At 38.8% G+C, this 14,251-nt stretch overlaps 1 protein-coding gene across 1 annotated transcript; it reads left to right on the top strand.

The window, feature by feature from the left end:
* The first annotated feature begins 6,403 nt into the window (after window positions 1-6,403).
* On the top strand, window positions 6,404-7,855 carry LOC124261198 (putative ankyrin repeat protein RF_0381). The gene is made up of 4 exons (XM_046695521.1): window positions 6,404-6,475; window positions 6,577-7,213; window positions 7,310-7,526; window positions 7,627-7,855. Exons 2-4 carry the CDS (start codon window positions 6,713-6,715, stop codon window positions 7,650-7,652), a joined length of 744 nt encoding a protein of 247 aa, XP_046551477.1. The 5' UTR covers window positions 6,404-6,475; window positions 6,577-6,712; the 3' UTR covers window positions 7,653-7,855.
* The last annotated feature ends 6,396 nt before the right edge of the window (window positions 7,856-14,251 follow it).

Below are 14,251 nucleotides of genomic sequence, written 5' to 3'. Positions count from 1 at the left end.
TGTTGGAAAGACAGCATTTCACTATCTGTGTGAGAGAGGCAATGTTGATGCGAGTGTTGTAGAACTGATGATACAACATGGAGCTGATGTTAACAAGACTGATGATGTTGGAAAGACAGCATTTCACTATCTGTGTGAGAGAGGCAATGTTGATGCGAGTGTTGTAGAACTGATGATACAACATGGAGCTGATGTTAACAAGACTGATGATGTTGGAAAGACAGCATTTCACTATCTGTGTGAGAGAGAGGCAATGTTGATGCGAGTGTTGTAGAACTGATGATACAACATGGAGCTGATGTTAACAAGACTGATGATGTTGGAAAGACAGCATTTCACTATCTGTGTGAGAGAGGCGATGTTGATGCGAGTGTTGTAGAACTGATGATACAACATGGAGCTGATGTTAACAAGACTGATGATGATGGAAAGACAGCATTTCACTATCTGTGTGAGAGAGGCAATGTTGATGCGAGTGTTGTAGAACTGATGATACAACATGGAGCTGATGTTAACAAGACTGATGATGATGGGAAAGACAGCATTTCACTATCTGTGTGCGAGAGGCAATGTTGATGCGAGTGTTGTAGAACTGATGATACAACATGGAGCTGATGTTAACAAGACTGATTTTTTGGAAAGACAGCATTTCACTATCTGTGTGAGAGAGGCAATGTTGATGCGAGTGTTGTAGAACTGATGATACAACATGGAGCTGATGTTAACAAGACTGATGATGATTGAAAAGACAGCATTTCACTATCTGTGTGAGAGAGGCAATGTTGATGCGAGTGTTGTAGAACTGATGATACAACATGGAGCTGATGTTAACAAGACTGATGATGTTGGAAAGACAGCATTTCACTATCTGTGTGAGAGAGGCAATGTTGATGCGAGTGTTGTAGAACTGATGATACAACATGGAGCTGATGTTAACAAGACTGATGATGTTGGAAAGACAGCATTTCACTATCTGTGTGAGAGAGGCAATGTTGATGCGAGTGTTGTAGAACTGATGATACAACATGGAGCTGATGTTAACAAGACTGATGATGTTGGAAAGACAGCATTTCACTATCTGTGTGAGAGAGGCAATGTTGATGCGAGTGTTGTAGAACTGATGATACAACATGGAGCTGATGTTAACAAGACTGATGATGTTTGGAAAGACAGCATTTCACTATCTGTGTGTAGAGAGGCAATGTTGATGCGAGTGTTGTAGAACTGATGATACAACATGGAGCTGATGTTAACAAGACTGATGATGATGGAAAGACAGCATTTCACTATCTGTGTGAGAGAGGCAATGTTGATGCGAGTGTTGTAGAACTGATGATACAACATGGAGCTGATGTTAACAAGACTGATGATTTGGAAAGACAGCATTTCACTATCTGTGTGAGAGAGGCAATGTTGATGCGAGTGTTGTAGAACTGATGATACAACATGGAGCTGATGTTAACAAGACTGATGATGTTGGAAAGACAGCATTTCACTATCTGTGTGCGAGAGGGCAATGTTGATGCGAGTGTTGTAGAACTGATGATACAACATGGAGCTGATGTTAACAAGACTGATGATGTGGAAAGACAGCATTTCACTATCTGTGTGAGAGAGGCAATGTTGATGCGAGTGTTGTAGAACTGATGATACAACATGGAGCTGATGTTAACAAGACTGATGATGTTGGAAAGACAGCATTTCACTATCTGTGTGAGAGAGGCAATGTTGATGCGAGTGTTGTAGAACTGATGATACAACATGGAGCTGATGTTAACAAGACTGATGATGTTGGAAAGACAGCATTTCACTATCTGTGTGTGAGAGGGCGATGTTGATGCGAGTGTTGTAGAACTGATGATACAACATGGAGCTGATGTTAACAAGACTGATGATGTTGGAAAGACAGCATTTCACTATCTGTGTGCGAGAGGGCAATGTTGATGCGAGTGTTGTAGAACTGATGATACAACATGGAGCTGATGTTAACAAGACTGATGATGTTGGAAAGACAGCATTTCACTATCTGTGTGAGAGACAGGCAATGTTGATGCGAGTGTTGTAAAACTGATGATACAACATGGAGCTGATGTTAACAAGACTGATGATGATGGAAGGACAGCATTTCACTATCTGTGTGCGAGAGGCAAAGTTGATGCGAGTGTTGTAGAACTGATGATACAACATGGAGCTGATGTTAACAAGACTGATGATGATGGAAGGACAGCATTTCACTATCTGTGTGCGAGAGACAGCAATGTTGATGCGAGTGTTGTAGAACTGATGATACAACATGGAGCTGATGTTAACAAGACTGATGATGATGGAAAAGACAGCATTTCACTATCTGTGTGAGAGAGAGGCGATGTTGATGCGAGTGTTGTAGAACTGATGATACAACATGGAGCTGATGTTAACAAGACTGATGATGATGGAAGGACAGCATTTCACTATCTGTGTGAGAGAGGCAAAGTTGATGCGAGTGTTGTAGAACTGATGATACAACATGGAGCTGATGTTAACAAGACTGATGATGTAGAAAGACAGCATTTCACTATCTGTGTGCGAGAGGCAATGTTGATGCGAGTGTTGTAGAACTGATGATACAACATGGAGCTGATGTTAACAAGACTGATGATGATGGAAAGACAGCATTTCACTATCTGTGTGAGAGAGGCAATGTTGATGCGAGTGTTGTAGAACTGATGATACAACATGGAGCTGATGTTAACAAGACTGATGATGATGGAAGGACAGCATTTCACTATCTGTGTGCGAGAGGCAAAGTGTTGATGCGAGTGTTGTAGAACTGATGATACAACATGGAGCTGATGTTAACAAGACTGATGATGATGGAAAAGACAGCATTTCACTATCTGTGTGAGAGGGGCAATGTTGATGCGAGTGTTGTAGAACTGATGATACAACATGGAGCTGATGTTAACAAGACTGATGATGATGGAAAGACAGCATTTCACTATCTGTGTGAGAGAGGCAATGTTGATGCGAGTGTTGTAGAAATCTACTGTATAAACATCGCATCTATTGTATAAACATCTCATTGTAACTACATCTCTGGCTTCCATTCACTATCCTTTGTGTACTCACTGGCTTCATCAGCTTACTGCTTAGCCAATCATGGCAATTATGTTGTTTCCTTTGTCTATTATGTTGTGACATTGTTATATACAGTATATATGCATCTCCTACACTTCATGTATCATTCATGCTTGACAACGGTACAAGAATCTGTATCGAAACGTCGCACTGACGAAATAAAGAAGTTGTTATCCATAAAACTATATTGTACGTCTCAACTTCTAAAATGCCACTCAAACAAGCATGTAAACTGTTGATGCGATGTTAAAACTGATGATACAACATGGAGCTGATGTTAACAAGACTGATGATGTTGGAAAGACAGCATTTCACTATCTGAGTCTGTGATGAGAGGCAATGTTGATGCGAGTGTTGTAGAACTGATGATTGTAAACAACATGGAGTTGATGTTAACAAGACTGATGATGATGGAAGGACAGCATTTCACCCTCTGTGTGCGAGAGGCAAGTTGATGTGTGAAGAGATGCAATGTTGATGCGAGTGTTGTAGAACTGATGATACAACATGGAGCTGATGTTAACAAGACTGATGATGATGGAAAGACAGCATTTCACTATCTGTGTGAGAGAGGCGAATGTTGATGCGAGTGTTGTAGAACTGATGATACAACATGGAGCTGATGTTAACAAGACTGATGATGATGATTGGAAAGACAGCATTTCACTATCTGTGTGCGAAGAGGCAAAACAAGACTGTTGATGCGAGTGTTGTAGAACTGATGATACAACATGGAGCTGATGTTGATGTTAACAAGACTGATTGATGATGGATGAAGACAGCATTTCACTATCTGTGTGAGAGACAAAGATGCGAGGCAAACAGCATGGAGCTGATGTAAACAAGATGATGTTGATGCGAGTGTTTGTAGGAATAGAACTGATGACACAATTTCACTATCTGTGTTCGATGGAGAACTGGTGATGTTAACAAGACATGATGACTGATGTTGATGGAAAGACAGCATTTCACTATCTGTGTGGAGAGGCAATGTTGATGCGAGTGTTGTAGAACTGATGATACAACATGGAGCTGATGTTAACAAGACTGATGATGATGGAAAGACAGCATTTCACTATCTGTGTGCGAGAGGCAATGTTGATGCGAGTGTTGTAGAACTGATGATACAACATGGAGCTGATGTTAACAAGACTGATGATGTTTGGAAAGACAGCATTTCACTATCTGTGTGTGAGAGGCAATGTTGATGCGAGTGTTGTAGAACTGATGATACAACATGGAGCTGATGTTAACAAGACTGATGATGATGGAAATACAGCATTTCACTATCTGTGTGCGAAAACAAGAGATACAACATGGGCTGATGTTAACAAGACTGATGATGTTGGAAACAGGACTTCACTGTCTGACAGCATGATGCGAGTGTTGTAGAACTGATGATGATGACAACATGGAGCTGATGTTAACAAGACTGATGATGGGGAAAGACAGCATTTCACTATCTGTGTGAGAGGCAATGTTGATGCGAGTGTTGTAGAACTGATGATACAACATGGAGCTGATGTTAACAAGACTGATGATGATGGAAGGACAGCATTTCACTATCTGTGTGCGAGAGGCAAAGTTGATGCGAGTGTTGTAGAACTGATGATACAACATGGAGCTGATGTTAACAAGACTGATGATGATGGAAGGACAGCATTTCACTATCTGTGTGCGAGAGGCAATGTTGATGCGAGTGTTGTAGAACTGATGATACAACATGGAGCTGATGTTAACAAGACTGATGATGGGGAAATACAGCATTGCACTGTCTGTGGGAGAGAGGCGATGTTGATGCAAGTGTTGTTGAATTGGTGAAACAGCATGGAGCTGATGTTAACAAGACTGATAATGATGGACGGACAGCATTTCACTATCTGTGTGAGAGAGAGGCAATGTTGATGCGAGTGTTGTAGAACTGATGATACAACATGGAGCTGATGTTAACAAGACTGATGATGATGGAAAGACAGCATTTCACTATCTGTGTAAGAGAGGCAATGTTGATGCGAGTGTTGTAGAACTGATGATACAACATGGAGCTGATGTTAACAAGACTGATGATGTTGGAAGGACAGCATTTCACTATCTGTGTGAGAGAGGCAAAGTTGATGCGAGTGTTGTAGAACTGATGATACAACATGGAGCTGATGTTAACAAGACTGATGATGATGGAAGGACAGCATTTCACTATCTGTGTGCGAGAGGCAAAGTTGATGCGAGTGTTGTAGAACTGATGATACAACATGGAGCTGATGTTAACAAGACTGATGATGGGGGAAATACAGCATTTCACTATCTGTGTGAGAGAGGCGATGTTGATGCGAGTGTTGTAGAATCTGATGATACAACATGGAGCTGATGTTAACAAGACTGATGATGATGGAAGGACAGCATTTCACTATCTGTGTGCGAGAGGCAAAGTTGATGCGAGTGTTGTAGAATTGGTGAAACAGCATGGAGCTGATGTTAACAAGACTGATGATGGGGGAAATACAGCATTTCACTATCTGTGTGAGAGGGGCGATGTTGATGCGAGTGTTGTAAACTGATGATACAACATGGAGCTGATGTTAACAAGACTGATGATAAATGGAAGGACAGCATTTCACTATCTGTGTGAGAGAGGCAATGTTGATGCGAGTGTTGTAGAACTGATGATACAACATGGAGCTGATGTTAACAAGACTGATGATGATGGAAGGACAGCATTTCACTATCTGTGTGCGAGAGGCAAAGTTGATGCGAGTGTTGTAGAACTGATGATACAACATGGAGCTGATGTTAACAAGACTGATGATGGGGGAAATACAGCATTTCACTATCTGTGTGAGAGAGGCGATGTTGATGCGAGTGTTGTAGAATTGGTGAAACAACATGGAGCTGATGTTAACAAGACTGATGATGGGGAAAATACAGCATTTCACTATCTGTGTGAGAGGGTCAGTGTTGATGCGAGTGTTGATCCAAAGATGATACAACTAGGAGCTGATGTTAAAATGACAGAACAATTGAAAGACAGCATTGCACTGTCTGTGTGAGAGAGGCGATGTTGATGCAAGTGTTGTTGAATTGGTGAAACAGCATGGAGCTGCTGTTAACAAGACTGATAATGATGGACGGACAGCATTTCAATATATGTGTGAGAGGCTAAGTTGATGCGAGTGTTGTAGAATTGGTGAAACAACATGGAGCTGATGTTAACAAGACTGATAATGATGGACGGACAGCATTTCACTGTATATTTGAGAGGTTAAGTTGATGCGAGTGTTGTAGAATTGGTGATACAACATGGAGCTGATGTTAACAAGACTGATGAAGTTGGGAGGACAGCATTTCACTATCTGTGTGAGAGGTTAAATTGATGCGAATGTTGTAGAATTGGTGAAACAGCGTGGAGCTGATGTTAACAAGACTGATGATGATGGAAGGATATCATTTCACTATCTGTGTGAGAGGCTGAGTTGATGCGAGTGTTGTAGAATTGGTGAAACAGCATGGAGCTGATCTTAACAAGACTGATGATGGGGGAAATGCAGCATTGCACTGTCTTTTTGCGAGAAGCAAAGTTGATGCGACTGTTGTAGTACTGATGATACAACATGGAGCTGATGTTAGCAAGACTGATGATGTTGGAAAGACAGCACTTCACTGTCTGTGTGCGAGTGTCGATGTTGATGCGAGTGTTGTAGAACTGATGATACAACACGGTAATGATGTTGACAACACTGATGATGTTGGAAAGGCAGCATTTCACTATCTGAGAAAGAGGCGCAATGTTGATGCGAGTGTTGTAAAACTGATGATACAACACGGAGCTGATGTTAACAGGAATGATATCTATGGAAGGACAGCATTTCACTATCTGTGTGAGAGGCGCAATGTTGATGCGAGAGTTGTAAAACTGATGATACAACATGGAGCTGAGGTTATCAAAACTGATGATGATGGAAGGACAGCATTTCACTATCTGTGTGCGAGAGGCAAAGTTGATGCGAGTGTTGTAGAATTGATGAAACAGCATGGAGCTGATGTTAACAAGACTGATGATGGGGGAAATACAACATTTCACTATCTGTGTGAGAGGGTCAGTGTTGATGCGAGTGTTGATCCAAGGATGATACAACATGGAGCTGATGTTAAAATGACTTATAAAAATTGAAAGACATCATTGCACTGTCTGTGTGAGAGAGTCGATGTTGATGCGAGTGTTGTAGAACTGATGATACAACATGGAGCTGATGTTAACAAGACTGATGATGATGGAAGGACAGCATTTCACTATCTGTGTGCGAGAGGCAAAGTTGATGCGAGTGTTGTAGAATTGGTGAAACAGCATGGAGCTGATGTTAACAAGACTGATGATCGGGGAAATACAACATTTCACTATCTGTGTGAGAGGGTCAGTGTTGATGCGAGTGTTGATCCAAAGATGATACAACTAGGAGCTGATGTTAAAATGACAGAGAACAATTGAAAGACAGCATTGCACTGTCTGTGTGAGAGAGGCGATGTTGATGCGAGTGTTGTAGAACTGATGATACAACATGGAGCTGATGTTAACAAGACTGATAATGTTGGAAAGACAGCACTTCATTGTCTGTGTGCGAGTGTCGATGTTGATGCGAGTGTTGTAGAACTGATGATACAACCCGGTGCTGATGTTAACAGGAATGATATCTATGGAAGGACAGCATTTCACTATCTGTGTGAGAGAGGCAATTCGAAGCGAGTGTTGTAGAACTGATGATACAACATGGTGCAGCACAAGGTAGAAAAGTGTATGAGCACAGAACTAGGTCAATTTATTTACTCAATTATTCATTTTGACGATATTGTCGTATCTCTAATACATGTAGTTGCATTTGCATTGTTCATTTTTTTAACAATGCATACGAGATCGAGGTCTATTGACTCTGTATAACATACAGTTTTCTGTCAATCTTTTATAACCTTCATGTCATTCTGCTATCATAATTTCATCTGATAATGGCGGCACAAACAACCAGTGTCCACACAACATGGCCTGGTGTCACAATGCACTGCACTCCAGTATATCTGCTTATATCTCGCACATCATGACATCTGTGTTTAGTCATCTATTATATATTTATCACTGTTCCTGACGTTTGTTAGTCTGTCTTCTACTGTTTATTTCTACACAGTCACTCACGTATTGCACTGTGTCACTGTATGTAAATAGACTTGTATTTAGTGGCACAATGTTGGCCGCTTTACCTACAAGTTGTAAATACAAGACCCCGATTTGGTACATAATTTACATTTTGAAAAGAAAGGTCAACTTAGATGTGCTTGTCTGGTTTATACTATAGCATTTTTTTAGAATATGATTGATTTGAGTACAGTGCATCAATATATGTGCATCTTAATAAATGTTTAATAACTTTCACCTCACCTAACAATAGGTCAATCACTGTCTTCGTTACAATCATTGTTTAGCACAGTATTTTAATTAGTCCATTATAATATCAACACTCTTCTTCCTGGAGATGTAGAGGGAAATCCTGGTCCAGTTCCAATGTACTCAATAAGGAAATGTCTATATTTCACTTAAATGTAAACAAACAGACGGTATATTGGGCAAATTTCTGAATATGATGTATCATGTTTTACAGACACACATATTAAGGATTAAGTAAACTCAAATCAGAATCGTACAAAACTGACAATAATATATTTCGATGTTTTCTTGCCTCAGAAGAGATGATTGTTTCCGCGCATAGCGCACACACACACACACACACACACTCCCTCCCCAATAAATGATCACTTTGTATATTTAATGGTATCTGCGTTATGGTTGCATGATCAACATTGGAAACTGACATAATTAAATCGACTTTATTCAATGGTGGAAATTGAGAAAGTATTACATTATTGAAAACTTTATGGAAAACAACTTCTTTTATAGCGTGGGTGCGACCTTTCGATACAAGTTCTTGTACCGTTGTCAAGCAGGAATGTAACATATAGATGATGATGGTGATTTGGACATTTAAAGTGAAGGCGAGAGCGGTCTTGAAAGAAAACGGGTACGGAATTGCGAGTGACCTCACAAGACGTCAACGTAAGCAACTACAAACGCTGAAAGGAACAGGTCAGTTCGGATTCTTTAAGAACGGTAAGCTCGTGTCAGTGCCCCGTACAGGTAGCGTGAAATCAACCGCGGATCAGCGTAATACGTCACGCAGCATAGGTAGGAGGATCTCAACACGGAGCCAGAACCGCAACGATGCCACTGCTCAGGGTGCAACTGCCTAGCAGTGTGGCCAAAGCCCGGAACAACCTCCACAGGAACCCTTCTCGTGGAACACCACACGCAGTCCTGACGGTGCATCGTGTGGTAACCACGCAGACGAACATTTTACTTTTCTGTGCTGGAATGTAAATGGTTTGAAAAGTAAAATCCAAGATTCAGATTTCATTGACTATCTCAGGAAATTCAAAATTATATGCTTAGTAGAGACATTTGTTGAGAATTTAAACATGAACTGGTTAGATGGATACGACGTATTCTATTGTCCTGCTGTTAAACTGTCCATGTTTGGTCGTCTATCCGGTGGAGTATGCCTGTGCATTCACGAATCAATCAAGAAACTATGTATGTTGTCAAAATTACATATCGATAACGCTCTTTGTGTAAATTTGACAAAAGAAATATTTTCCATCGACAAAGATATAAAACTGATATGTACCTATATGCCTCCTATGAGTTCACCATATTATGATAATTGTGACTCAAGTTGCAGCATTGATCAACTTGAACAACTCCTAGTTGATAACTTAACAGAGTTCAGCAACTCTCATCTGATGTTATGTGGAGATATGAACGCTAGAACTGGTCAACTCAATAATCCTATTGTGTGTCCGAGTGAACTTTGGTTCATACTGTGACGATGATGACACCCCAGTCGAGAATCGTAAATCTCATGATAGTACGGTAAATAGATTTGGTTGCATATTGCTAGATATGTGTTATGCTTTCCATTTATTCAAAGTTAACGGTAGAGTGAAAGGGGACGTAAATGGTGAGTTTGCATACTGTAGTGAGAAAGGTTGTAGAGTAAATGACTACTTTATTTGTTCCCCGGAATTATTCCAATATTTTTAACACTTTAATATCTGTGAACACTCTGATTCAGATCATTTTCCACTCGAGTTATCCTGTAGCTTCCCCAAAATGACCCCTACATCAAATGTGTCTAATAACAACCCAACCATTACTGATAAGAAATTTTGGAATGACTCATTCTGTACTACATTTCTGAATACTCTACGTCAAGAATTGGGCCAGTCTGGTGAAAACCTACTGATTAAACTTGAGGTTGATATTGATGGTGCTGTCAATGATCTCGTTAATATGATATTGAAATCGGCCGAATGTATGAAAAAGACAGTTCTAAATCTAGACCGTTCAGCAGAGAATGTAAACTGGCCAAGAGAAATGCACGTAGAGCTTTAAGAAAGTTTCGATGTCAACGCACTGATAGTAACAGACGGACATACTGTAAAGAGCGAAATAGGTACAAGACATGTTACAGAAACTTTAAACAGGAATTCAAATGTAACAAACTAAACAGCCTCAGTAATTCTATGCATTGTTAGTCTAAATTCTGGAAAGAAATTCGACATATCAGAACTAAATGCTCTCAACAAAATTCAATTTCCAAAACCGAGTGGCTCATTCATTTCAGGAATGTTTTCGCAAATAATTCATGGCTCGATCAATATGACCATGGCCAAGACATTTTAGAAATTTCGCATGATGAAGTAGATGAACCTGTACTAGACTCGCCTATATCGGATGATGAAATCACAAATGCAATTTCAGAATTGAAATGTGGAAAAGCAGCTGGTCCCGATAGTATCATTGCTTAAATGTTCTATTACAGAAATTCTTCCATTTCTCAACAAATGATTTAATAGTTTGTTCACAAAAGGAGTATTTCCTCGCAGTTGGTCAATTTCTATTATTGTCCCAATTCACGAGAAAGGTGACTTTAATAATCCCGATAATTATAGGGGAATATCTCTTATGAGTATTCTCGGCAAAGTCTTCACTTCTATACTAAATACCCGACTCTCTAAATGGGCAAACGTGAGAGATAAGATTCCTGAGAATCAAGCTGGTTTTCGTAAGTAATACTCCACAACTGAACATATTTTTACTTTGTATGCACTGATTCAGAAATGTTTATCCCGTCGAAAACACAAACTGTATGTAGCTTTTGTCGATTTTTAGAAAGCATTCGATTCTGTAGATAGACACAAATTGCTTACGTAATGCCGGTTTAAGCGGGAAAATGTATACTATGTTAAAAGCAATGTATTCAAATGTAAAATCTTGTGTACGATGTGGTTATGGTGCAACAGGTTATTTTGACTGCCCAATGGGACTACGACAAGGATGCATTGTAAGTCCGATTTTGTTCTCATTCTTCATAAACGAATGTTATTATGAGATTATGCAAAAGGGTAAACATGGTGTATAGATGTTCCCAGATATGATAGAACTGTTGATGCTCCTATTTGAAGACGATGTCATTTTGATATCTGATACTATTATTGGTTTGCAAAATCAGCTAAATATTCTTGAAAATTATTCTGAAAACTGGAAACTATCCGTAAATTTAGACAAAACTAAAATAGTCATATTCAGAAGGGGTGGCGCTGTTGCATCTAAGGAGAAATGGTTTCTTCACGGAAAATCTGTTCTTATTGTTAATCAATATAAATATCTGGGGATATTTTTTTCAAATACGATGAGTTTAAAAAGTTGTGTCTATGACTTGTTCCTACGTGCAAAGAAAGCAATGCTTTCAATTTTATCTATCTCACATGAATGTGGAATTTTAACTCCCCACACTTCCGATCCATATAATAAAATGGGTTGTATCTGGGATTTGAAGTGTGGGGATTTCAACGCTACGATTACTTGGAGAGATTACATCTTATGGCTTGCAAGAAGTTTTTATGTGTTGGATCCGCTACTCCAAATTATATGGTTTAGGGTGAATGCGGGAGATATCCTATCCTACTAATTCGCAAATACGATGCCTTAAATATTGGTTTAAGGTTCTGTTAATGCATAAAAGTCGTCTACCAAAAATATCTTATAATATGATGGTTCATCTAGATAATATGGGTAAAATATCTTGGGCATCACATATTAGAAATCTTTTGTTTTCTCATGGATATGGGTTTATATGGATAAGCCAGGGTGTGGGCGATGTCGTTATGTTTCTAAAAGAATTTCGTGATCGAGCGGTAAATATGTTTCATCAGGAATGGCATTTCACCCTACAAAGCAGCTCTCGTTACGAATTATATAGAACATTTAAAAACATATTACAACCTGAACTGTATTTATCTAAACTTACTTTTAAGTGTAACATAAATATATTTGTCAAATATAGGACAGGTTTGTTGGACTTAATGGTAAATAGAGGCAGAAAACTGTCCATCCCAAAATCTGAAAGACCTTGTCTTTTATGTAATTCTTCAGTAGAAGATGAACTACAGTTTACCCTTGACTGTCCATTTTATGAAGATCTACGTTACATGTATATCCCAGAACGTTATCTGTCGGAACCACCACTGATAGCTTTTACCAGTTTATCAACATCTAATAATGAATCCACCCTACGCAATCTAGCTCTCTATGTTTTAATATTCATTTATTCGTCGTAACGAGCACTTACAGTTAACCATGTCTTAATGTATGTAACTCGCTTGTATAAGGGCCGGTGGCCTAAAATACAATAAACGATTGTCTTGTCTGGTCTTGTAAGTGCACATCCATTAGTAGGACGGCAGGTGTACAGAAGTCTTTATGTGATCTACCACAATACGTAACCATTGTCTCTACATGATCTGCAATTGGTCAATTTCAATTTCTCTTATTCAGGGTACTGAAGAGGCCACGGGCCTATAGTACAATACAAGTGTGCACAGTCACATGGTATTTAAAACAAATTTTCTATTGTTGAACCCATGATAGATGTACATTGACAGATTTTTCACAATTTGTAGATTTCTTGCTTTCAACAATAACCTTAATCTATATTCACAGTGATTGATGCGGTAAAATGGGGATATATATGACATTCTTATATTGTGAAAATACGGACAGACTAATATAAAATGATACTCATCTTCTATTACCCCTAAATCACATAACATACACAGTTTACTTTCTCGTGGAGCATTATGATACCTGCCCTTTTCTATAATAAATTCATGGATGTACATCGTCATCGTGCAATTGCTGTCCTAAACCTTTAATGCTAACATCAAGGAGGTAATGCTCTGCTACAAGATCTGATTTAAAATTGCTATATAATAAGGTTTTGGGTGATAGAGTTTACGACGCAGTACAGAGTTGCAAGTACATATCTTTTAACCTTTTGTTACAGATTTGGGAAGATGATACAATCAAGTTTAAAAGCATATCCAAATCCACATGTTTCAAGCATATTTCTCACATATGTTACTCAATTTATCTTTCCATTTCTATCATACATACACATCATATTGTAACATTTGGGGGATATCGTGACTGTGGCATACTTACTAACCTTATCCAATATCTTAAAATTTGCTAATATGCTTCAATATATAAAGAGTAACGTCCACATTCTCCAATAACCATGCAATTAGAAGTACTGACCTTAACACCTAAAAATCTTGTACATGCATAAAGATGAACCCTTTCTAAAACATTAAAATGTGTAAATCCCCAAACCTCTGAGCCATATAACAGAATAGGTTTAATTTTGGAGTCAAGTCTTTTAATGAATGTATTATAATTTACTTCACCAGCCTTCATCAAATTATGAAATATTCCCATAAATATTTTCGTACCCTGTAGGGACGCAATATTTTTATGTATGTTCCATGATAAGGTTTTTGAAAAATGTACACCTAAACATTTATAACCCTTGGCTACTTCTAAATAATTGTCATGTAATGTCCATTTCTCAAACTTGGATAATTTTCCACCATTCTTAAAAAACACTATCTTAGTCTTATCTCTATTTATTTTTAATTTAGATTTGTCACAATAATTTTTTAAAACAGTAATTTGACGATGTAAGCCTTTAACAGTGCT

This window comes from Haliotis rubra, unplaced genomic scaffold (genome assembly GCF_003918875.1).
Source record: "Haliotis rubra isolate DU_JTF1 unplaced genomic scaffold, ASM391887v1 Scf1191, whole genome shotgun sequence".
NCBI lineage: Eukaryota > Metazoa > Mollusca > Gastropoda > Lepetellida > Haliotidae > Haliotis > Haliotis rubra.
The sequence above is the reverse complement of the archived record's forward strand: the minus strand, read 5'-3'. Positions and strand labels throughout refer to the sequence as shown.

What these genes read in the sequence shown, in the direction of transcription:
- LOC124261198 (XM_046695521.1), top strand. Translation starts at nt 6,713, where the DNA reads ATGATACAACATGGAGCTGATGTTAGCAAGACTGATGATGTTGGAAAG. An exon ending in ATCTGTGTGAGAGGGTCAGT is followed by an intron (nt 7,214 to 7,309) that starts GTTGATGCGAGT and finishes TGTCTGTGTGAG; the next exon opens with AGAGTCGATGTTGATGCGAG. An exon ending in CTATCTGTGTGAGAGGGTCA is followed by an intron (nt 7,527 to 7,626) that starts GTGTTGATGCGA and finishes TCTGTGTGAGAG; the next exon opens with AGGCGATGTTGATGCGAGTG.